At 43.9% G+C, this 25,640-nt stretch overlaps 1 protein-coding gene and 1 long non-coding RNA gene across 8 annotated transcripts in view; one reads left to right on the top strand and one right to left on the bottom strand.

The window, feature by feature from the left end:
- The first annotated feature begins 4,371 nt into the window (after positions 1-4,371).
- Znf184 (zinc finger protein 184) lies at positions 4,372-25,004 on the top strand. 7 transcript variants are annotated; one of them, XR_013425508.1, is made up of 6 exons: positions 4,984-5,424; positions 9,181-9,248; positions 15,681-15,807; positions 16,278-16,364; positions 20,033-22,603; positions 24,172-25,004. XR_013425508.1 is itself a non-coding variant. In XM_013363647.4 (6 exons), the coding sequence occupies exons 2-5, from the start codon at positions 9,183-9,185 to the stop codon at positions 21,991-21,993; spliced, it is 2,241 nt and encodes a 746-aa protein (XP_013219101.2). In that variant the 5' UTR covers positions 4,984-5,424; positions 9,181-9,182; the 3' UTR covers positions 21,994-22,036; positions 24,172-25,004. The 7 variants fall into 7 exon arrangements, 6 of the variants coding, with proteins under 6 accessions (XP_021590084.2, XP_021590083.2, XP_040139570.2 ...); XM_013363647.4 differs by having other exon boundaries at positions 20,033-22,036; XM_078020659.1 differs by adding an exon at positions 6,539-6,639 and having other exon boundaries at positions 20,033-25,004.
- Positions 16,216-25,640, bottom strand: part of LOC144366409 (uncharacterized) — a 43,897-nt gene continuing 34,472 nt past the window's right edge. Inside the window, exons 4-5 of the long non-coding RNA XR_013425513.1 lie at positions 18,348-18,549; positions 16,216-16,474 (exon numbers count right to left, since the gene is read on the bottom strand). This is a non-coding gene — a long non-coding RNA (uncharacterized LOC144366409). The remainder of the gene's footprint in view (positions 16,475-18,347; positions 18,550-25,640) is intronic.

Raw genomic sequence — 25,640 nt, 5'->3', positions numbered from 1 at the left:
AGGGAGGAGACGAGGAGGGGGCAGGCGGGGAGAGCGGACCTGCAGGAAGGACACGAAGAATTGTGCGGTAGAGGACTGTCTATATGCACGCCTACCTCGTCCTTTCAACACACCTTATTTATATGTGCATTTGCTCAAGTCATTTGGAATTCTGGTTTCAAGTGAAATTAGGTAACAAAGAGACTCCGGGGCTGGGGTTGGCTCGGGGGTGGAGCCGTGCTTCCTACCCGTGGGGGACGGAGTTCGGCCCTCAGCACCACCTAGAAGTGAGTAAGTAATTAAAGGTATTGTGTCCATCCAGAAAAAAAAAACAAAAACAAAAACAAAAAAACAAGGGAACTCCAAGCCTTTTGCATTTTTTTTAATTGCATCAAAGTAGAAAGCAATTAGTGATGTATTTGAATTGAAATTATTAATCAACCGTCTTAGGGTAACAATCAACAGGGACTGGTCACAACTGCAGTCTTTACTAGTTTGGAAGTAAAAAAAAATGACAGAATGGATCTCGGTGAAAGAAAAATCAGAATATGGAAGAATCTCACAAATATTGAGTGAAAAAAAAATCAGACACAAAAGAATACACAGTACCAAAACAGGTGGAACTCATCTGTGTTAGAAGTGGGAAAGAATGTGACTCTTGGAAGACCTGACTAGGAGGGTCCCCTTGCCCTTGAGAGGGGCTTCTGGGATCCTGATAAAAGTCTTAGTTCTTAATTTGAGTGACGGGTATACAGGGTATAAGTTTATGGAGTTGTTGATTTTGTATGCTTTGTGTGTATATGTGTGTGTATTAAACATTAGTAAATATTTTTCTTTTGATAAGTAACATTTATTAAATAATAATTATTTATCTAATATTTATCTAATGACACACTAAGATAATATTTATGCATTTCAGTAAAGTATCTGGTTATTACCAGATTCCTAGTCATTGTGCAAAAAGACATTTTAATAAAGCAGGGTAATATTTAAAATATTAATATTTGCATTTGTTGAGAATTTTCATTCTTTTCTTTCTTTGGCAATCTGAAATAATTAAATGTTAATTCAAGTAAAGTAAAGTATTAAAAATACATGGGGAGGGCTGGGGTTGTGGCTCAGTGGTAGAGTGCTAGCCTAGCATGTGCAAGGCCCTGGGTTCAATCCTCAGCACCACATAAAAATAAAGTAAAGGTATTGTGTCCAACTACAACTAAAAAATAAATATTAAAAAAAAAAAAAGACCATGTCATGGACATCTTACCCCGCATAATTCTTTCTACAAAGCCAGGGCTCAGTAAACATTCAATGCTTAGTCACAAATTAAAAAAAAAAATACACGGGGACTGGGGCTGTAGCTCAGTGGTAGAGTTCTTGCCTTGCAGGTGTGAAGCCCGGGGTTCGATCCTCAGCACCCATAAAAATAAATAAAGATATTAAAAAATAAAAATACAGGTTGACACCAAGAAAAAAACTCAATAAGCTTTGACTTTTACTTGCTTAATTATACTTCTATTCAATAATCTTACTTTTTTGCAGATAGGTTTTCTTGGTGCTTGGCATACAGAAGGTGCTCAATAAATGTTTTATGTACATACTCAAGGGAACATTATACTACTTCCCTTTTATGTAGAGACCCAATTGATAAAACTAGAGAAGTCACTGAACACAGTAATCTACCTGTTACCTCAACATTTACTGAATATCTCATTTGTACAAGGTCTGAAAATTTTCCAAACTCATCTAGTGCTGGTTCCCTTTTGCTTCAGTTCTTTCCTCAGTTCACCTCTTTCCTCATGTATTTTACTATAAGCAGCAATGAAAACACAGACTGTACATTGCACACTTTCATTGGAAACCTCCTTAGCCAAATATTCAAGTTCATCACCTACAAGTTGTTTTCCACCCAACTGTGGTGCACATTTCAGCCAAATCTCTGTAACAAGGGTCACTGTTCATTTTCTAATTATCTGCCCTCATTTCTTTCAAGAACTTAATGAAAGCATTCATATATTTTAACATTCATACAATTTTCAATTAATGGGCTTTATTTTTGAAAAATTTTAGATTTTTAGGATTTTTAAATTTTTTTTTATTTTTTTGGTATCAGGATTGAACCAGGGGCATTCAAACTCCGAGTCACATCCCCAACCCTTTTTTCTATTTTATTTAGACAGGGTCTCACTCAGTTGCTTAGGCCCTTGCTGAATTGCTGAGGCTGGCTTAATTACAGACATGCACCACTGCATCTGGCCAATTTACAGGAAAATTGAGTGAAAAGTACAGATTGTTCTAATATACTCCCTCCCTCCTCCTTCTGGTTTTCTCTCTTATTAACAGCTTGCATTATAGTGGCACATTTGTTAGAAGTGATAAGCCAATATGGATAAATTATTCTTACCTAAACACCATAGTTTACATTAGGATTCATGCTTTTTAAAACATTTTTTAGTTTTAGTTGGACACAATATCTTTATTTTGTCTATTTTTATGTGGTGCTGAAGATCTAACCCAGGGCCTCACACGCTAAGCGAGCGCTCTATGGATGAGCCACAATCCTAGACCCAGTATTCATGCGTGTGCTGAACATTTTTATGGGTTTTGATAAATATATAATGGCATGTACCCACCACTGCAGTATCATATAGTTTACTGTTTCAGAAATCCCTGTGCTCCACCTATTCATCCTTCCTCCAGCCCCCAAATCCATGGCTACCATTGCCTCTGTAGTTTTGCCTTTTCTGGAATGTTGTATAGGTGCAACCATACAGTAGGCAGCCTTTCTGATTGACTCCCACAGCTACAAGTACAGGTTACCACCATCTCTGGGAGTTGTAGCATCTTAAAATATGTGGGCCCCACACATTTGAAAGTCCTAAAAACAATGTTAAGGGTGACAACCGGTATTTTTATAATGGCAAAGGAAAAAAACAAACATCAGACTGTAGGACAGGTGATAAAGTAGTGGTGGGTGGTGAAATGCCTGTTTGTTTTGTTTCTACAGAGAAAGCATCCACTATGGAGCTGAAGCCAATTCAGCCACGTGGTTTCCCGATCACAGATTTAAGACATACTGCTTGGAGCAGCAGGAAGGAGTTTAGCAAAAATGGTAGGAAAACTAGGACAGTGGGTCCTCTCAGGGAGGAGTGGGATAGTAGACCCCTTCTGTCCTCCTGTCAGTCTCAAGCAAGTTCCCAACGTCCTGCCCAGGTCCAACTCTTGACTTTTGACTGAGAGCCGGAGTGCATCAGACTTTCAAGGCTCACTGCTCAGTCTTACCCTATGGAGCAGAGAGTTGGACTATTATGACGGGCTAAAGATTCGAGGTCATTTTGCCCTGCACTGCCAGTTTTAATTGAACTTGTTCTTACAGATTTTATGGTTAAAAGGCTTTTGCTTCTAATTATCTGAGTCTTGAAATTTGTGTGTTAGGTAGTAGTTAGTAACGAGCAGTGGAAATGCAATCCAATAACTCAGGAGGATCGTGGGGCGTCATTGAATTCCCTTTAATGAACAATCAAGTAACACAGAGAAACAACAGGCATGTTAACTCTGAGAATAAACAGGTGAGAATAAAAGCTAATTCCCGACAGAGCCTGGGTTTCTCAATCTGTATCAACAGGGAAATTCCCAAAGCGCAGGCAATAATAAAGTTTGCCCCGTCATTGACCCTAGCACCCACTTTGGCAGGATCGCCTTGAAGAAGCGCCCCTTTACTGGGATGGTCCTCAGGACGAGGGTCAGAAGCTGCCCCTGCTGGACGTGAAGGAGGCGTGAATCGCCTGGCTGGCCAGACGGAAGGTGGGACCTCGGTCCCCGCAAACCTCAGTGACCTCCTCTCGCAGACTGTCCTCTGGAACCTTACTTTACTTCCCCTGACCACAAAGCCTCCGGCTGGATTTCCACGGGAGGCTGCGAGTTTTCTTCGGCGGACAAGGGGCACAAGAACCAGGGCTGGGCGTCAGCTCCCCGCTCGCGCGGCCGCCGGTGGGTCACGAAGGCGCCGGTCCCGGGAGACGTGCGCCCCGGCGGCGCTCGGGGCCGCGTCGCTTCCGCAGGTGTCCGGCCACCCAGACTGCGCTGAGCGCAAACCGCTTCTAGGAGAAAGCGTGCGGCTAGCGCGGCGGGCAGACTGCAGCACTGGCCCCGCCGCTCACGGGTTACCTGTCGGTTTCAAAATCACGAAGAGAATCGCCAGGCCTTTCGGCCCTGGGAGCGCGCCCGCCGCAGAACGGGCTCCGGCCGCGGGCTCACGCCACTGCCGCCGACGCACGCCGGAAGCCCCTCGCATCGCGGCCGGCAGTGGGCACGCGTCTTGACGTCACTGGGAAGCGTGGGAGGCGCGCCCTCGCGGCGTCTGCTGGGAGTTGTGGTCCGCCCTCGGTGGGTCGATCCAGCCTCCCGGGACAAGGCCGGAAGTGGCTCTTCAAGCCCAGAGGCGTGTAAAAGGTTGGCATTCGGAAGTCCAGCCACGGGGGTGCCCTTCGTGAGCTCGGGTGACCGTCCCGGCGCTTCCAGAGCCAGGACCGCGGCGAGAGGCGCGCGGAGGGGAGGGCGGTGGCCTGGCGTCACCATGGTCACGGCCAGCCCTGCGGGCGCGTGACGTCACCCTGGGCTGGCCGTGACGCGTCTCGGCTGCAGGAAGCCGGGGAGTCGGAGAAGGGGGCGCGCCTCGCCGGGTTGGCGCGGGCGGGCCCGCCCAGCTGTTCGCACGCTTTGTTCTTTTGTTCTGGTCTGCTGCGAAGCCGGGCCGCCCCAGCCGCGGCTCTGCAACAGGTGTGTCTTGGGCTCCCGCACCCACGGGGCGCCGCCAGGGAGAGGGGGCCGCCGCGCAGTCCGTCGGCGCTGGGTCCTGGTGCAGGGCCTCCGCGCCGCTGGAGGCTCGGGTGCGCCTGTGACGTGCCGCTGCCTGCGTCCGGAGTCCGCCGGGCAGCCGGCCCTGGCGCCGGGGCTCGACTGCGCACGCACCGGGACTTCAGAGCCTCGCGTCACGCGGTAGCTGCAGGGGCGCGGCCCGGGAGCCCGGAGCCCGGGCCCGAGGACGTGACGAGCTCCAGGGCCCGCGAGGGAGTGCGGACCCCGCGCAGCAGCCGCACCCCGCACTAGTACTTGCGGGGCTGGGGGCGCGCGTTCGAGGAGTGGACCGAGTGGCGTTAAGGGGAGGCGAGGGGCCGTCCCCTGGGTCTCCACGCGACCTCTGCCCAGTGAGAGAAGACCTCGCTGAGTGCGGGACTCGGTCCTGAAATGCTCGTGGCAGATGGCCGTCGGTCAGGACAGTCGTGCTGCGAGGGTGGCTCCAAACTCGCCATTTTGGGTGCGACAGCTCCTTGCCGGCTTTCTTTTGCAGTGCCTCCTGTTAGACCGGCGTGCCTGTTCGGCGGCTTCCGTGATGGCCTTGACTCTTGGCCTCTAAGAGCACCGGAGCTGCTCTTCCTTCTTTGGCAGGTGAATCCAGCTGTTGAGACCCGCCCCCAGGTCCCTGCCCTCCCCTCCGCAGTCGGTCTGTGAGTCCGTCCAGGCTTCTCTGCGTCGCCTTAAAGCGCAGTGCCTGAAACCGAACCTCGTTCTTGAGAGGTGCTTTGAAAATACCTGCAAGTATGAGTAGTACTGGTTTTTATGTGGATTTAGTTGGACATCAAATTTTGTTTATTTTTTTAAAACGTCAGTAATATTCTTTTTTGCATAAACTGAATGAATTAGATTAACGCTGTTCTTATAACGGGATTGTTATCCTTAACATCAACATTGGCCTTTGTGATTGTTTTGATATTTTGGGGGTGGGGGGGGTCGGTTGTTGCTGTCAGAATAATTACAAAACCTAATTTGGTTATTCAGTGTTTTAATTGTCCTTTCGAACTTTATGTCGTTACAAATCTTCTGTTTCTTCCTGTATGTTATTGAACAGGTCAAGGTAAGGGGAAGCCCTGTAACATGGCACTGTAGACGTCCCCTGCATTGTCATTGTCTTTACAGTCTTTCAGTATGACTGTGTGGACAGGTTTAGTGATTGTCATTCAGCCCTTTTTCCTTCTTTTTGAGACTTTTCATAATTGCATAATTAGAATCATCTTTTCTGAGCCTCTGTGCCTTTTGATCTCTTGCTTGCATCCTCGCCTAGTATTTACTTTAACCCAGGCACACAACTGCCTTCTGTAACTGTTATAGGTGTTGCTTATTTGGTTGCTGTTACTTGCAATCATAAGTGTTCTACCTGAGACATTTTTCATGATCCTGATTTTCCCAGAGTTTTGGATAACCAATTATCAGTGTACAACATTTTCTTTCACTGATAAAAACAAGATAACATCTTCATTTTTACTGAAGAGTTCTGTTTTTAAAAGTTTTTTCGTTTATTGAAAGTTCAATTGGGATAAATTCCCTTTATTGTTTCCTTTTTTTTTTTTTTTTTGCAGGGCTATGGATTGTAACCACAGCCTTGCTCTTGCCAGGTGAACACTCTACACCTGAGTTGCATCCCAGTCCCACATCCTCTTCTGAGGCATGACACCATTAAGATAAATCAAGAATCTCTTGACTGGCAGATGTTTCATTTTCACAGAGTGAAATTTGTATTCCTGTGCAGACAGATGAAGCTAGGGACCATCCTGGCTCTCCTTCCGTTCTCCATCACCTCCACCTGCCTCAACTGACTGTGATGTGGTGCTGCTTTTATTCTTTTTCCTTTTAATGTATCTATAGTTCCATGTTTCACACTGGGATTACTGCATTGGATAGTTATTTTTCCTGTTTCTATCAGATCAGTTTGAGTAAATTTTACCCAGCCCTCTTTAATCCACAGCTTGATTGCAAAACCTTCACTAGGCCAGAGGGATTTTTCTGTAATTTGAGTCTTGGGCCTGAAATCAGATGACACAGATCCCCTCATGGTGGTGTCCAAAGAAACTATCTGTGCACCTTAATGGTACTTGCTAGATCCTCTGAAATGACTTGGGCCCTGTCTGTTTGAATATTCAGTGTTTTTGTTTTTCATGGTCCCCAATATCTTTATATTTAATCCCTTCTTTTTTTTTTTTTTCTTTTTTAAGTTCTGTGGTTTGAGAGTCTTAACTCCAGTTATAACTTGCATCCCAACAACCTTGGTGATACCTAAATAATTGTGCTTCTCTCCTTCTATTCAGAGTTAAATCTGCTTGACTTATTGCTACAATATTGTGCATTTGGGTCTGTAGTCATAAATAGTCTTCATTATTTGTTTAGTATTTACTTATTGGAGATGGTGTCTCACTGCATTGCCCAAAATGGCCATAAATTCCTGGGCTCTAGCCATCTTCCTGTCTCAGCCTCCCAATAGCTGGGACTATAGGCATGTGCCCCATACCCAGATTAAATAACCTTCTTGATTTTTACCTGTTTTATTTTTGCCAACCTTCTTTTACAGCGTTATTAGCCTTTTATTTCATAATTCATATCTTTAATTTAAATTTATAACCAGAACCATCTTCCCTAGCTTGTGTTTCTAAATAAATTAAAATTGAAAGGGGAGAAAATTCTTCTTGTCTGTGTCTTTAAGGAAACAGGAAAAATACATCTAATTTTGTTTTCCTCATCTTTATCTCTTCCTCAAGATAATTTTAAAAAGCATATTTGCCAGACGTTTGTCTCCACACTTTTGAAGATGTGGGAATCAAAGCTAGAGAAGAGTAGGGCTTATATAATTGTGCGTGATCAATTAATATTCATTAGTTCTGAGAACCAGGCTTTGCTGACAACCTGAACTAGGAATAGATCTCCCCAAGAGCAAAGTTTATTTTTGTTTTGTTTATTGAGATACAGGTTACATGTAGACAGTGTCAAATATACTAGTGAACCTACACCCACATCAAGTCAGAAAATTTCCAATGCCTCAGTCTCTTGTTTCCCTGCCAGGGATTGATGCCCTCAGAGACAACCACTATTCTAATTCCCTTTCCATAGATGATTTTTGTCTGCTTTTTAACTTAATGGAGGCATGCAGTATGCATTCTTCCATGTCTGGATTATTTTACTTGACATTGTTAATGAGTAGCTTTTTCCTGTATATTTTGGAATAGTCTTTTATTGTATGAATACACCATGGTTTGTTCATCCATTTTCCTGTTGAAAGACATTTGGGCTGGGTGGTGGTGCACACCTGTAATGCCAGTGACTGGAGAGGCAGAGCTTCAGGAGGATTGCAAGTTCACAGCCAGCCTGGGCAACTTATCAGACTGTCTGTCTCCAGAAAGAGATAAAGGTGTGGGGGTGCATCTGGTAGAGTGCCCCAGGTTCCATCCCCAGTCCTGCAAAAAACAAAAAAGTGGGAAAAAAAGGGGAGGGGCATTTGGGTTTTTTCCAGTTTGAGGATATTAAGAATAAACCTGCCATGAATATTCTTATGCAAATCTTTTTTTAATTGATTCTTAGTTATAAATGCCAGTAGAATCCATTTTGACGAAATTTTACAAGCATGGACTGTAGTTTATTCTAATTAGGACCCCATTGTGGTGGGCACGATGGTGGAAATTAGGTATTTCTAATATGTACATAGGAAAATCTGTTAGGTTTTTTCTACTGTCTTTCTTATTCCTAGCCCCCTTCTTACACAAATCTTTACAGGGACACAGGCCCTCTAGCTGTATGCATAAGTATGGAATGAAAGCATCATGGAGTGAACGTACATTTACCTTTAGTATGCACTAGCAGTTCTCCTAAGTGCTTGGTCAGCTTACACCCTCATAACAATGTGCAAAAGTTCCAGTTGCTATAATTACTATTGACCAGGTCTCTTCAATTTCAGACATTCTAGTGGGTAGGCAGTATAAATTGTGTTACTGTGAGATTTAATTTGCATTAATGGCAAAATTTTCAAATGGCCTATGTAAGACTTTTGGAAAGTAATCTGAATATTATGTGTAGCAAAGAAAAGGAGCAAAGATATTTTGCCTCCCTTAATGAAGAACATAGAGATGTATGATCCATATTACTAATTAAATATCTAGGGACAAAACTGCATCTAAAGTAACGGCTTAACTCGATAGAGCTTACTGAGGAGGGTGCCAGCACCCCAGGTAACAGTTATCTTGCATCTTTTTTTTATTCCGAAATATAAAGGAAATGGCATAGTTTTGGCTATTTCCAAATAGAAAAGTAGGTGGATTTTGTGGCTTGCTGGGAGCAGCTAATGTACATAGAATTCATCATGGCCTTTTCTTCCTCCCCTAGGTATGTCTTCTCCAGACGACCCCCTTCTCAATGGGGAATGTACCCTACTCCCATCAGCCAGTTTTCGGGTAAGTTGGCATTTTCTGAAGTACTGTTTCATTTCTCAGAGTAGGATTGTGTTTTTTGCTGTGGAGTATATTTATCCAAAAGCCAATGTTGCAATTTATTCTGGACTTCCATTTGTCCAGTGACTCATTGCCATCTCTGCTTCCCCGGCTTTGACTAATCCATTCACCACTTACTCTTGCTTAGTATCTTGCCGTGCTCCAGGGATAGTAGAGCACACTTGATTCTTTACTTGGATCAGCCAAAATGACTGCTAAAAACCAAAACAGCTAAATATAGAAAAGGTGAATGAGTACCGTGGAAATTGGAGAATGAGGAAGCTTATGTGATCTGGAGGGTATTTCCAGAGTTTCATGGGGGATCTGGGATCTGGGCTGCCTCTCAAAGGAAGGGTGAAACTTGGATATTTGAACACATAAGGTGCAAGGGATGGATTCTAGGTATGCACAAGGAAGCAGTAGCAAGGGTTACACAGGATTCAGAGAAATCTGGAGAAGATGTTTTTGCTGTGTTAAACACATGTTGAAGGAGATCAGATTGTGAAAGGCCTTGAGCACCTGGATGAGAAGCTGAAGGCTTTCTCTTTTAGGCCATTTGTGAACCTTCACTAGTTTCTAATGGAGGAAAGGTGCCTGCTGACGTTTTTAGCAGAAATAGTTGCTTGAGAACTTGGACAGGTAATAGTGGCTGCACCAACCATAGTCACCTGTCAGCCCCCTTGATCGGGTTCCGTCTTAGTTTTTCCCCCCTGCTTCCTTCCTGTCCCACAACGTAATCTTCTTTCCAAAGAAGTGGTCCCAGTTCTTCCCACTTTCAGTTTAAGCATTTTTAGTATCACTGTATTTTTTACTGAGGTATACTATGACAAAAAGTACGCAGAGTCATCCCTTGGTGTCCTCACAGATACCAACATCCATGGATGCTCCAGTTCCTTACATGAAAGGGTATGTTGCACACAACCTATGTATGTCCTCCTGAATACTTATTTGTAGTTTACTCATAATGTCAAATACAACGTACAGTGTAAGTAAACAGTTGTTATTATATGTTATTTATGGAATAATGACAAGAAAAAAGTCTGTGCCTATTCAGATAAGTCTGTACTCCTTCAGACATAATCCATAGCCAGCTGAATCTTCAGATGCAGAGCCCACAAATGAGCAGGGCAAACATGTATTTGATAAGTTTGTACCCAGGTACATACTCATAGAGAAACTATATTTTGAATAATTGTATATTTTTTAGTTTATTGAGATTTGTTTTTTGTTTTATTTTTTATTTTTGCTTTTTTTGGCAAAAATAAATGTATAATGGTTCATTCTGGTAAATGATTAGCACTAGAGAAGAATGTATGTTTTTCTGCCTTTGTGTGAAGTGTTCAATAGATACATTAGTTTGCTGCTACTGTACTTAATTACCACATGCTGTGTTATTATAGATGTTACTTTAGGTATGCATATTTGACTTACCACTGCTTACCTCGAAGTGATGAACCATTTCACGCATAGTGTACTTTCATCCCCCATTTTTACACTATTTTTGCTTTGTATTTTACTTGTGCACATATTAAAAATATTAAAAATCTTATAATACTTTGTTATTTTCATTTAGGCAGCTAATTATCTTTGAAAGAGGTTTAAATAATAAGAAAAAAAATCCCCATATATTTAGCTACCATTTCTGGTGTTCTTGATTTCTTCATGGTTTATAGTTGAAGGTGATTTTGATCCTAGGGAACATTTGGAAATGTTAGGACACATTTTTAATTGTCTAACTTGATGAGGAGTACTACCAGTGTCTAGGGTGTACAGTGCTAGAGGCAGGTAGCCATGCTGCCTAGAGTACACAGGACAGCCCTCCTCCATTATTGAAGAGAGTCATCCAGTCATCAGCAGCTGAGGCTGAGAAATCTTGCTGTAGGATCTGTGTTTTATCTGGTATTATTTTTTTTCTGATGAGGACTTCCTTAACATTCCTTGTATTGTATGAATCCATTCAGATTTTTATGTCTGAAATAGTATTTCCCTTTGTTTTTGAACTCTAATTTGGCAGACTTTTTTTTTCAGTACATGATAGTGTTCCACTGTCTTCTTGCTTGCAAGAAGACAAAAAACGATGTAATTTTATATTTGTTCCTTCATAAGTATTTTTTCCTTTGTTTGCTTTATTCTATCTCTGAATTTTCTTTTGGTGGAGTTTTCTTTATGTTTCTTATGCCAGCAGTTCATTGAATTTTTTGGATATGTGGGTTTATAATTTTCATCAATTTTGGAATATAATTAGCTTTTATTTCTTTGTCTTTTAAGCATACCTTTAATTTCTCCATCCACTCTTGTTGTCCAGGGATTCCAGTTACAAATTTATTGGACTACTTGTAATTGTTCCGGAACTTCCCTGTACTTTTTTTTTTTTTAATTCCTTTTTTTCCTATCTGTTTCATTATGTATAATTTCTACTTTTATGTCACTGAGGTTACTAATCATCTCTTCCTCAGTTCCTAATCAGTTAATATTATCAAGTATTTTTTTTATCTCAGAACATTCTTACTTTTGGATCTATAAGTTCTGGGTGGTATTGTTCTTAATGTCTTCCATATCTCTTCCTAACTTTTTGAACATGGAATACAGTCCTTTTGCAGGGGAGGGGGCGGGGGGGTGAGTAGCTAAAGATTGAACTCGGGCATTCAACCACTGAGCCACATCCCCAGCCCTTTCTGTATTTTTTATTTAGAGACAGGGTCTCACTGAGTTACTTAGCGCCTCTGCTGTTGCTGAGGCTGGCTTTAAACCCATGATCCTTTGCCTCAGCCTCCCAAGTTGCTGGGATACAGTCTCAATAACTTTAATATTCTTGTCTGATATTTTTAGCTTCTAGACAGTTCTGGGTTGGTGTCCATTGATTGATGTTTCCCCCTATGTATGACTTATATTTTTCCACTTCTCTATATACTTGGTAATTTTCTATTGCATGTAACACACTGGATTCTACGTATTTTTATGTTCCTTTTTTAAAATTTTTCTTTTAGGTACCAGGAGTGAATGGGTTCTTAACACTGAGCCACATCTCGAAGCCCATCCTCCTTCCCCACCTTTTTTATTTGGAGATAGGGTTGCTTAGGAAGCAAACAAAGTGAGCCCTGTGCATGCTCCATCCAGCTCACTGCTTGATAGTTCCCAAGTTGTGGGGAGGGAGGGGAACCCTGGAGGAGCCTTGATGCCCTGGGAGGATGCTCCTCTCTGGTTGTCGTGCATGCACGCTAAGTTTCTGAGGCTGACTTTGAACTTGTGATCTGAGGGGCGCAGGTGTGTGCCACTGCCCCCAGCTCCTATGGTGTGTTCTTGATCCTTATTCCAGGATACAATTCAGTTGCTGGAAACAGTGTTTGCTTTTCAGCCTATTTATACAGTTCTTAGGTAAGTCGGGAGTAGCAGTTAGTCTGTTTATTCCCCCTACTAAGGCAGGACTGTTCTGAGAATTCTACCCAGTGCTGCATAAATTATGAAGTTTTCAGGTTGACTGATGGGAACAGACTGTTTTCAGCCCTTTGAGGTCTCTGAAGCCCTTTTGGGTGACTCGTTGGCCTTCGGTCATCTCACCACACCCTGGCACTGATTGTGCTTTGCGAGGCGCTCATAAAGAGCTCTCATTGTCCCCCCCAGCAGTCTGTCCTGTGAACTCTAGTCACCTCAAGTCACAGAGCTGCCTCTTCATCCCAGGGCATCAAGGCTCCCCTCCCTCCCCACAACTTGGGAACTATCAAGCAGTGAGCTAGATGGAGCATCCGCAGGACTCACTTTGTTTGCTTCCCAACCACTGAGCTTTACTGAGGTTCTAGATGTTGAAACTTGTTTCATTTTGTCTGGAATTTTTGGTATTTCATGCAGGAGGGTAAATCCAACTCCTGTTAATGCCATCTGGCCATGGCTTAATCCTCCTGACATTGATTTTTGGACAGTAAGCCTATTAGGGTTGATCCAGTATAACCTCTCTATAGGACTACATTTCCAGGACCTGTGGACAGTTTGGTTCAGCGATCCTCAGGAGCAGATCGTGACTCGGCTGTAATACTCTGAGAGTCTTAAGCCAACAGGGCCAGAAGGAAGGGCATTCATAAGCAGAGTCCAGACGTCTGGTCACAGGCTCCTCTCTGGTTTTCATGCATGCACCTTCTCACTGTGATCGCAGACATGAGAAGCTTCTACCCAGGCAAGTCTTCTTGAGCCTTGGAGTTCAGAGCTTTTAAATGTAGCAGCCAGATGGTCAGCTGTGGCACAGGCCCCACACTAGACACTGGGTCCATAACAGATGGTTCCTGTTTACTTTCAGCAGTGGAGACAGTCAGGCACATCTGCCCAGTGCTTCACACACCTAGAATGACATCAGCAGTCAGTGCTGAGTGAGCATTCCAAGTTTTAGTTTTAGAGCTTGTTCAAGGGTCATCATCATGGAGCCAGGTTTCCTTGGATGTACCAGGGACCAAGCCCAACAGACCTGCTGCTTCAACTCCTCCATTGCAGTCTGGACTTGCCCTGTTCCTACAGCATGCTGGGATTTTTCATGGGCGCCCATCATGCACATCTCTTAATATTACATTTACTTGCCCATGGAAATCATATTTATATCAGATATTTGGAGCTCCTTCCTTCCAGTGGATTCCCTCCTTCAATAATTAAGATCCCCAGCACTGTAAAAACAAGAAATATAGCAGATGTCTGCATAAAGTATTTTAGAATAGATGTAGCATGTATTCTTTAGCCACCCTTCCTATTAATGGAAATGTTACTTTGATTTTTCTTCCTTCCAAGCCCTCCAGCACTTAGACTCTTTGCACCTTGGGGCATGTCTCCTGTAAGCAGTAAGCTGGAATTGAATGGCATATGCACTTAAAAATTCTGATAAGTCCTGCCAGCTGCCCCTCAGCTGGAGTGCGTTCAGATTCTGTTCCCGCCAAAGGACAAGAGCTGCTGCAGCATGTGCCTGTCTTACCCCTTCTGGTTTCAGAGTCGTGGTATGGAGCTTCTTTTCACAGTTTGTCACCAACTTCCTGCCGGACATTTTGGCACATGCTTGTAAATGCAGCTACTCCAGAGTCTGATGTGGGAGGATATTTAAGCGCACAAGTTTGAGATCAGCCTGGTCAACATATTGAGATCCCCATCCCAAAACACTCAAAAAATTCTTTATGTGACTTGCCTGTTTGTGTTATTGATCCTTTTTGTTGTAGTGGGTTGCTAATTATTTGTAGGAACTTAGAAGATTATCTTTTGTTTATGGTGCTTTTTTAGAAGTTTTGTGTGTGTGTGTGTGCGCACATGCGCTGGAGTTGGAACCCAGGCAAGCGGTTTACCACAGAGCTGCACCCCTGGCCCCTATAGATTTTTGTGTAGTTATAGCTGTTAATCTGTTTGTCTTATAATTTTTACCTTTCAAATTTCAAGCTTATATGCTATTTTTCCTTTTACTTTACTATTTTACCTTTAAAAATTTATCATTAAGCTAGCAGGAATTTTTTTGTGTGTTGTAAAGTGAGGATCTTAACTGAACTTTTTTGGCAAGTAGGCCTTTTTGTTTGTTGTTGTGGTTCTGGGGATTGAACCTCGGGCCTTACGCCTGCCAGGTGAGCATTCTGCTACTGAGCCACATTCCCAACCCACAAGAAGGCATTTGTCCTGACACAGCTTGATGACTAATCCATCATACCTGAACTAATTTGAAAGTTGCTTAAGTCCATTAAACTCTGAAGCATGAGCCTGTTTCTGGACCCTCTATTTTGTTTTTGTTATAGGTACTAAAGAATACTGTTGATGATAGTTACACTGTTAATACATGATATGAACAGAGAGAGAGGATGGTAATGATGGTGAACACCAGCAACACTCCATATTGATGGAGTGCTTCTTTCTTTTTTTTTTTTTTTAAGAGAGTGAGAGAGAGAGAAAGAGAATTTTTTTTTAATATTTATTTTTTAGTTCTCGGCGGACACAACATCTTTTGTTGGTATGTGGTGCTGAGGCTCGAACCCGGGTCGCACGCATACCAGGCGAGCGCACTACCGCTTGAGCCACATCCCCAGCCCCAGGAGTGCTTCTTTCATGCCAGACCTTAAATTAAGCATTTCACATGGAACACTACTTTTTTTTTTTTTTAGTTGTTCATACATGGACACATAACTTTAATTAATTAATTAATTAATTTTTAATGTACTGAGAATTGAACCCAGTGCCTCACATATGCTAGGCAAGCACTACCACAAAGCTACAATGGCAGCCCTGGAACACTTCTTATTTAATCCTGTGGGCAAAGTACTGCTTTTGTGTGTGTTTCAGAGGAAGACCTGTCGACATGGTTGTTTGGATAGTGTGTAGCCAGCCTTACTTCTTTTAGCACTGCTGACTTGACCTTCTCCTACAGCTAAGCAGAAATGTCTGTTTCAGGAATCGGTGACCTTCAAGGATGTGGTAGTGGACTTTACCCAAGAAGAATGGAAACAGCTGGACCCTATACAGAGAGATTTGTTCAGGGATGTGACGCTGGAAAATTATACACATCTGGTCTCCATAGGTAAGTATGACCCCCAGAGTTAACATTGGGCTGTGAAGGAGGAGGGCTGTCTCCTCACTTTTCCTTTAGGTTCAGGAGCCAACAGTTTCTAGAGTTTGAGTTTTTGAGGTAGTTTCTACTTCTTTTTTTTTTAATGTTTATTTTTTAGTTGTACGCAATACCTTTACTTTATTTATTTTATGTGGTGCTGAGGATTGAACCCAGGGCCTCACATGTGCTAGACAAGCGCTGTACCACTGAGCCACAACCCCAGCCCAGCAGAGGGACAAACTAATAATTTTCTTGAATCCCATCCATGTGTAGGAACAGGTAACACTGAAGCTTGATACACTATTTTTTCCCGTCAGATTTATCCCACATACCAGTTTCTCTAAACCAAAGTGATGAGACTGAACCTGGATTCTGATATGGTTTTCTTCCCTAACTGCAGACAGATTCTTTTATTTATTTATTTTTATTCCCCTTGGCAGGACTCCAAGTTTCCAAACCTGATGTGATTTCCCAGCTAGAGCAAGGGACAGAGCCATGGACTGTGGAACCATTGTGTCCCCTTGGAGGTGAGTAATGGGTGCTGGTAGATGAATGTCACTAGCTCCAGCTGCCAGCCCAGCAAGGGAGGGTTTCATGCCCGAGCTGTCAATGTGTATGCTTCTCTGTAAAGTATGTCCTGTAAAGAAAGAAAAATTATCCATTCTGCCTAGTCTTATATTCTGTCATGCAACTGTCATAATTTATATTCTATTTTTGCATTCCTTCTAGAGGATCGGTCATTCCTGCCTAGTCCTAAAGCCAGGATCTCTGTCTGCACTCTGGGTTCCCTTTCCTGCTTCCTTTGGGACCTTGATCTCATAATTTTCAATTTATTTTTTATTGCCCCGTTTTTTGTTTTGGATCTACAGGTTCTATCCCTGTTAACCATCAAACAGAAACAGTCTATATTTCCAAATACGATTACTCAACACTATTCATCTTTTTGCCTACCATCCTCTCTCTCTTTTCTTTCCAAACCTAGCTCACCAAAAGTGGTCTCTGTAGCAGCAACCTGCATCCCTTCACTTTCTGCATCTCATGCAGACCTTCTGATTCTGTCACTTTTCCAGACTTATTTTGAAGCTGCAAGTGGCCTTTTTCTAAATCATCAGTGTCTAAACTGCATAGAGAAACCTTTTCTAGGACCAATCCTGGGGAAGGAATAACTAGTCTCTCTAGGCAAGGAATATATCCCTAGAGTTAATTGGGTGCAGTTGGAAATTCTCTTTTATAGCAGGAATAAAAATGTGAGTCATGGGGCTAGAGTTGTGGCTCAGTGTAGAGCACTTTCCTAGCATAAGTGAGGCACTGGGTTCGATCCCCGGCACCACATAAAAAAATAAACAAATAAAGGTATTGTGTCCATCTACAACTAAAAAAAAAAAAATGTGAGTCATATGTAATTTGGAAATGCTAGATTAGCTAAAATTATAACAAGTTTTTTACTTGAGTACCATGCAGAGATTTTTTTAAATAGGCAATTAAGTATTATAAATCCCATGGTTGATGTATGAGGTGTCCCCCAAAAGCTCATGTATGAGATAATGCAAGATGTTTCACAGGTGAAATGATGGGGTTATGAGACCCCTAACCCAGTAAATGGGTTAATCCACTGATATGGATTAACTGGAGGAAGTAGGTCACTGGAGGCAGGACTTCATGTTTGTATTTGGTGAAGTGAGCTCGCTCTGCTTCCTGGTATCATACTCTGAGCTGCTTTCCTCTGCCATGTTCTTCCATCATGATGTTCGGTCTCACCTTGGGCCCAGAGCTTTGAAGTCGACCAGCCATGGACTGAACCTTTTAAACTGAGCCAAAATAAATTTTCTATTCTCTGCATTATTCTCCTCAGGTCTTTTGATCACAGTGCCAAAAAATCTGACTAAAATAATACGTTTCCAAAAGGTTCACAGACTATAACTTTTTCTTTCTCCCTTTTCCTCTCCATCTCCCTGCTTTCTCTCCCCGTTTGTCTAACTATGAAGATGATTTCTTGGAATATAATCCAGAAAATTGGTTTTTATAAGAGCTTATTAATTGATGCTTACAGTTTATTAACTTTGGTAAAAAACAAATTGTGAAGTTGTATTACAAATTAAAAATGAAGTTTCAGAAAGTCCTGACTTGTCCAGAGAGAAAACAATTTTAAAACATTTAAATGTGTATTCAAAAACCTCGGGCATTTTTTAAAAAAAATGCAGTAGTCATAAAAGAAGTTCATTTAGGTAAAAATATAAAACCCCCATGTTGCATAGGTGAAATATAGGTAGTTACAGTTATCTGATCAGTGGACAGAAAGCAAATGTTTGAGGTATTTAGCTTTTTTTGGTTACTTTTTATTGCTGGAATTTGACCCTAATGATGGTGGTCGTAGGAAACCAGCCTCCAGCCTTGCTTTCTTCACTGTTTGGAATAGATTTATCTTTGGTGTAGGATAGCTGCTTGTGTTTATAAAGATAACTCCAGCTCTACAGACATCTGAACAGGTAATTGGAATGGAGACACAGTACCTGCATTGCGGTGCCCTGGGCCTGCCTCCTTCATCTCTTCATCCTCTTTCTGTCCTCTTCTCTAGGCTGTCTCCGTAGCCGCCTCTGCAGCATCAGCATCTAAAATCCTGATGTGTCTGCTTTGCCAGTCGGCCTTGTTCTGCATCCTGGTTTTCAGCACCCTCAGTTTATGCACTGGGTATTAGAATGTTTTGGTCAGTGCCTGGAGAAGAGGAATACAGTAAAATGATTTGGAACTGCTTTCTGAGTAGGGTGCTGGTGTTCAGCATGGTCTTCTGGAACCTTCTCCAGAGAAGTTTGTTTTTTATTGTTGTTGTTGTTGTTGTTGTTTTGTGGTGCTGGGGATTGAACCCAGGGCCTTGTGCATGCAAGGCCAGGACTCCACCAACTGAGCTCTACCCCAGCTCCGTGATCTAATCTTGTTGTCTTCAGCTGAGACACCAGTCATTGTTGGTGACTGGCCACGTCCACACCCTTTTATCCCTCAGCAACACCCAACTCTGTGGTTTGCATTATCCCTCAGTGCAGAACTTTTCGGACGTACTCCTTCAGGTCATCTGATATATCAGTGCATCTTCCTTGGTGTCCTTCCGGTTGATGGAGACATTCATTTAACTACTTGGCTGTGCCAAAGGCTGGCTGCACTGATCTTGTCTTTGTGGGGAAGTTCTACCACTGTGAGGCTGCCTGCCTGCCTGCCTGCATGCTGTGTCATGCCCGTATCCCAGGGATGGAAGGGATGGTAGGCCTCTCTGGGGTCTTGCTTAGCTCATGCTTGCAGACTGTGGTGAGTGGGAAAGACTCAGGGCTCTCTGGAGTGTGCTGTTTACCTTCCTGTCCCAGGGGAACTGAAGAAATGCAACCTGAAAGAACTTGTTCATGGCAGAACCTTAAGTGTCGATCCCCTGCTTCTGTGGTCATCTCTCTAGTCTGGGGAAACACTCTGCTTTCTGATTGTCCATCTCCTGGCCTTTTTGTTTCTTTGCTGTGCTTGCCCACAAGCTGCTTTTCTTCTTTTTGCATATTTCACTCATCTCTTTACCCTCTGGGCCCTCAAGGATCGTCCCTACCTCTGCTCTTCTTTTACTTCCTTTCCTAGCCTGCAGTTGAACATCCTGCTCATCCTGTACCTTGTGGCGTCTTCCACCCTCACAGGCACGGCCGTGGTCCAGACCTGTTTTTTCTCCACTTTCTCAGAGTGCCTAACTTGAACTTACTATCTTCCTCCCCTTAAATTGTTTCTAGACAGCTCTCCCATTTATAACACGATACAACCATTTCCTCCATGGTCCAGGCTAACAACCGTGGGGCCCTAGCCCAGTCTTTCTGGTCTGCCCTGTCTTTAAATCAGTATTCTTGGACTTGTTGTATTGTTCATTAGCATGGAATCCTAGTTCTGGCTGCCCTTTCAGATTCAGGCCATTTATGCCTATCTTTAACCGTCTCCAGTCACTTTTTAAATTATCACCTTAAATGTAGTCTCCTCACTCACTCTAAGAAATTATCTGTAAAGTTGAAGTAGGCTTTCTTTTGCCATATTCATAGGTTGTTTATTGTTCTTCTTAGCTCTTCTTTCTCCCCAATAATAGGGTTATATTCTTATTTTTAGCTTCATTAGATCATTCCCACAATAGTAGTTCTTTTTTCTCAGTTCAGGGGAACACTCACATTTTATTTTATTTCAGAAGGGGAGACAAGACCTGAAGATAGTGTTCCCCGCCCAGAACTGGGCATCTCTGAAGAAGAGCTGTCTTCAGAGGTGATAGTGGGAACATACAGAAGGGAAGATATTTGGAGTTCCCATGTCTTGGAGTCTCGGGAATCTGGATGCAATATAGAGAGGCAGCAAGCAAACCAACAAACACCACCAAGTGAAGTAGAAGTGGTCAAAAAAATAGTACCCACCCGGGAGGGAGGCCCTGCCACGAACGAACTTGAAAAAAGCATCATTGTGAGTTCAAGCCTTTTAGCCCAACAGGAAATATCTCCAGGACAGGCTTCTGCTAAAGTAAGCATCAAACAGAATTCACACACAGTGAAAAAAGAGAAGTCCTGTAAGTGCAGTGAATGTGGTAAAGCTTTTAGCTACTGTTCTGCTCTTATCCGCCATCAGCGCACACATACTGGAGAAAAGCCTTACAAATGTAATGAATGTGAAAAGGCCTTCAGCCGGAGTGAAAACCTTATAAACCACCAGAGAATTCACACTGGAGATAAGCCATACAAGTGCGATCAGTGTGGAAAAGGCTTCGTTGAGGGCCCCTCTCTTACTCAGCATCAGAGAATACACACCGGGGAAAAGCCCTATAAGTGTGACGAGTGTGGGAAGGCCTTCAGTCAGAGGACGCATCTTGTTCAGCATCAGAGGATCCACACGGGTGAGAAGCCTTACACCTGTAATGATTGTGGAAAGGCTTTTAGCCAGAGAGGTCATTTCATGGAACATCAGAAAATTCACACAGGAGAGAAGCCTTTCAAATGTGAGGAGTGTGATAAGACTTTCACCAGGAGCACACACCTCACTCAACATCAGAAAATTCACACGGGAGAGAAAACCTACAAGTGTAATGAATGTGGCAAGGCCTTCAACGGGCCCTCGACCTTCATCCGTCACCACATGATTCACACGGGCGAGAAGCCCTATGAGTGCAACGAGTGTGGCAAGGCCTTCAGCCAGCACTCGAACCTCACCCAGCACCAGAAGACACACACCGGCGAGAAGCCCTACGACTGCGCCGAGTGCGGGAAGGCCTTCAGCTACTGGTCATCCCTGGCGCAGCATCTCAAGATCCACACTGGGGAGAAGCCCTACAAGTGCAGTGAGTGCGGAAAGGCCTTCAGTTACTGCTCGTCCCTTACGCAGCACCGCAGAATCCACACCAGAGAAAAGCCCTTTGAGTGTAGCGAGTGTGGAAAGGCTTTCAGTTACCTCTCCAACCTCAATCAGCATCAGAAAACTCACACCCAGGAGAAAGCCTATGAGTGTAAGGAATGTGGGAAAGCCTTCATTCGGAGCTCATCTCTTGCCAAGCACGAAAGGATTCACACCGGGGAGAAACCCTATCAGTGTCACGAATGTGGGAAAACCTTCAGCTACGGCTCATCCCTCATCCAGCACAGGAAGATCCACACTGGAGAGAGACCGTACAAGTGTAACGAATGTGGGAGAGCCTTCAACCAGAACATACACCTCACACAGCATAAGAGGATCCACACAGGAGTGAAGCCTTACGCGTGTCCCGCGTGTGGGAAGGCCTTTCGGCATTGCTCCTCTCTCGCACAGCACCAGAAAACTCACACGGAAGAAAAGCCCTACCAGTGCAATAAGTGTGAGAAGACGTTCAGCCAGAGCTCCCACCTGACTCAGCACCAGCGCATTCACACTGGAGAGAAGCCCTATAAGTGCAGTGCATGTGACAAAGCCTTCAGCCGCAGCACTCACCTGACAGAACACCAGAACACGCATTCCGGAGAGAAGCCTTACAACTGCAGCGAGTGCAGGAAGACCTTCAGCCAGAGCACTTACCTGACTCAGCATCAGAGAATACATTCAGGGGAGAAGCCTTTTGGCTGTAGCGACTGTGGGAAAGCCTTCAGGTATCGTTCAGCTCTCACCAAGCACCAGAGACTGCACCCTGGCATCTGACCGTCCTGGAAGCATCGTGGGTGTAGGTGCTGCATGTGCTTGGGTTTGTACTTTTGTTACGTACTGAAGAATCTAGACAGAAACTACTCAAACATTTGAACTTTTCACTACTGTGATAAGGGATGGAAAGTACACTGGCTGAACCCCTGTGGCAGTGGGAAGCTCAAGTGTTTTAAACTTTAGTTTCCTCTGTGAAATCAGTTTGGGAGTTGATGATTTCAGAGGCAGTGAGCAGTTTTATACTCAGTTTTGTATATTTACAGTATATTCTTAAATAGTTTGTGCATCAGGCTTTTGTGTGGTGCATCTAGAATGTGTATGTTCATGCATGTTTTGCCAGTAGAAGGAATTCGTGCTTCAGTCACGAGGGATCTGATTTACTCCTGTTCTAATGCACTTAAGTTGCTTAGGTTATTGGTTTCTAATAAAAAGAACTACAAAGGACCCTTAGTTCAGATGTATGTGACAGCCTAACTCCACTTGCGTATTAAAACTTGGTAGTGAGGTGCGTGCTCTGCCCCTGTAGTCCCAGCTACCCAAGAGTCTGAGCCCAGGAGTTCAACACCAGATTGGACAACATAGTAGGATCCCATCTCAGAAAAGCAAAAAGGTATTCTAGTTTATTTTTAATATTCTGGGAGTTTATTACAGTCACATTGGTCTGCTTCTGCATCTCACAGCAGCATTACTTAACCCTGGTTGCACATGGGAATCACATGATGTCTTAGTTTAGGTTGCTATAACAAATTATAGCCAGGTTTGATGGCATATACCTGTAATCCCAGAGCTTGGGAGGCAGTAGGATTACAAGCTCGAGGACAGCCTCACCAACTTGGTGAGACCCTGTCTCAGAAAGTAAACAAGGATGGGGATATTGCTTAGCAGTAGAGTACCTCTGGGTTTAATCCCAGTTCCATAAAATAAACCAACAAAAATTTACCATAGAAGTTTATGGAGTCAGAAATCTGAGGTCCAGGCTCAAATGGACCTAGTATCTGCTGACAGCCCACTTCTTGGTTGTAGATAGCTGTTTTCTTGGATGCTTACTTGGCAAAGAGCAGAGAAAGAAAGCAAGCTCTCTTTTTATAGGGTACCACTCAAGTTCATGGGGGCTCCACCCTCAACCTAACACCTCCCCTCAGTGCCTCACACCGAATACTGTCCCACTGGGGTAAGCTGCCAACGTGTGCATTTGGACCAGACACTTCAGGAACGCCACACAATTCCATTGCCCAGGCCCCACCCCATAGACTGTAACCCACTTGGATTAGGATATGGGATCCAGCATCCAGGTTTTTTTTATGTTGTTTGCTTTTAACGTCTCATGTGTACCCTGGAAAGAGCAATTGGCTTAGATTTCAGTGCCCACTCCTTCAGTCAGGAGCTTCTGTGGCCGTTCCTGGAAGCCTCGTAGATTAGCTATCAGAGGTAAGGTCAGTTTGTTTCGTCACCATAGTGCAAAAACAAAATTATAACGTTTACACTGATGACGGTCACTTCACATGTCTCTGGCTTCCTTACATCAGAAGCTGTTGACACCCTGGGGAGACATGGCCCATCATCTACATGACCACTCTGGCCCTGTTCAGGAAACACCTCTAGGTGCAGGCTAGTGTTTATCAGGCCAGGTCATTAAGAGTAGTTGGTCATTTCTCAGCCCAGACTTGAACATGAAGAGCTCTTGAGAGCAGCAGGCAGCACAGAAATGGGTAGTTCCAGAAAAGAAGAGGGGGTGAGGGAAACCAGTGCTGTTCTCTTTGCTTATGTAATTGTGCTCCTTCCTTGACTGAAGATGCCCGTGAAGGACACATGGAAGTCAGAAGTGAAACAGTGCAGCCACTTAAGTACTGGACTTTTGTTTGTTGCAGTTTGAAGCAGCTTATACAGGAATGTTTCTTGTTATTAGTTTCCCAAGTCTGTCTGTCTTGCAGGAATCATAGTTACCCCATCACTTGGAGAGGGGGACACAGTCATCTTTGCCTGGCATCTGAGTAGCCCCCACAGTACAAAGAAATGCGGAGTCTACATACAGCCCCAGAGGAGATCTGGAAATGGACAAAATCAGTCTGCAGTGGAAGGATGGGTCACTTCAGTTCCCATATGAAAAAGAATTCAGGTGGAAATTCCACTAAACCTGAAAAATGACAGTTGGTGGCATTTGATTTTATCTCATTACAGGTACTCTTGGATCAAGAGATTCTCAGCACCAAGAATGTGTGATCACTCCTATCAGTCACACTCCTGCAGAAGTGACCTCTCGGGCCTCCCTCTGCTTGCGCGGGCTGTTTCCCGTGTTTTAGAAGGTGCTAACCGCTCCCAGGTGATGGAGGTTGAGGAGGGCAAGCAGCCAGGCCTCGGAAGTTAGCATCCTCCTGTTTCTGGATCTCCTTCTTATGTATTTGGCATCTTTGCTGGCTGTCCCAGACCATGTCCCTAAGCAGTAGACCTGCAGTTGCTGCTGATCCAAGGATCTGTCCTTTATCACCCCAGATGCACCTCGGCTCCCTACTTCCCTTTTTTTATACCTTAACTCCAATTTAATAACAGAACAAGGAAGGACTACCATTTCTGACTTTTCCCCCTCCTAATTCTATAATTCTCTGTCCTCTGTATCATACACATATGACACTAATATTAGTTCCTTAATTTTCATCAACTGGGAGTGTAAGCAGAATTAAAATCTAGAGAATCATAGACGCAGCTCACCATCTGTGTGACCACTGACCCTGGATGGTGAGAGCTGTGACCTAGTCAGTCCCTCCTCGTTGGAGTGGACTGGTGGTGACCACAGGCAGGTGGGGCGGTGCCTGGAGGAGGTGGGTCACTGGGGACCTGCCCGACATTCTCCCTGTGGCCCCTTCCTCCCTTCCCTGCTCCCTGAGCTGAGCAGCTTCCCTCTGATGGGCTCTTCCTCCATGATGTGCTGCCTCCCTCACCTTGTGCCCAGAGCCACGGAGTTGGCCATCTCTGGACTGAGACCTTTGAGCCCCAATAAATTTTTCTTTCTCTTAGTTGTTTTTTATTTTTCCACGTGTTTCAGTCACAGTGATGCAAAAGCTCACTAAAACAGATGCAAGCCTGGGGTTAAAACTTGTGACACAGCTATATGTGTGCTTGACTTTAGTAGACACTGCCAAATAGTCTGCCAAATAGTTCCCCAGTTTACAGCCCCACCACCCATGTTTGAGAACTTCCATTGCCCCACATCTTTGCCAACTTCTCACTCACTGTGGACGTCAAAGCCACTGTTTCAAGTAGGGTGTTGGAGAGGCTAGTCTGGAGTAGGACAGAGTTCCACTCCAGAGAGATGCTTTGGAGAGTCTACAGTGTATATTTAAAGTTGTGGGACTGGATGCCATGGCTAAAGTGGGGGGTGGAAGTAGATAAAGAAAAGTTCTGTGGACTGGCCCTTGGTAACTCCAGCTTCTAAGTGCTGGGGCAGAGGTCACTGATAAAGTACTTGCCTAGTAAGTGTGAGGCCCTGGGTTCCAATCCCGCTGCCACCACACACATCTCCAACTTTTAGAAATCAGGATCCACATGGGAAGCAAGCAGCAGGTGTTTCGGGGGGACGAGAAGCAGAGTGTAGAATCCTGGAAGCCAGAGAAATCCGTGTTTCAGGACGCGAGGCTGACCATCATGGCAGA

This window comes from Ictidomys tridecemlineatus, chromosome 8 (genome assembly GCF_052094955.1).
Source record: "Ictidomys tridecemlineatus isolate mIctTri1 chromosome 8, mIctTri1.hap1, whole genome shotgun sequence".
NCBI classification, from domain to species: Eukaryota; Metazoa; Chordata; class Mammalia; order Rodentia; family Sciuridae; genus Ictidomys; species Ictidomys tridecemlineatus.
This window is presented reverse-complemented; position numbering and strand designations above follow the sequence as displayed.

Excerpts from the sequence above, each read along its gene's own strand:
- Znf184 (XM_021734409.3), top strand. The coding sequence starts at position 9,183 with ATGTCTTCTCCAGACGACCCCCTTCTCAATGGGGAATGTACCCTACTC. Across the intron at positions 9,249-15,680 it reads TCCCATCAGCCAGTTTTCGG|GAATCGGTGACCTTCAAGGA; the intron begins GTAAGTTGGCAT and ends TGTCTGTTTCAG. Across the intron at positions 15,808-16,277 it reads TACACATCTGGTCTCCATAG|GACTCCAAGTTTCCAAACCT; the intron begins GTAAGTATGACC and ends TCCCCTTGGCAG.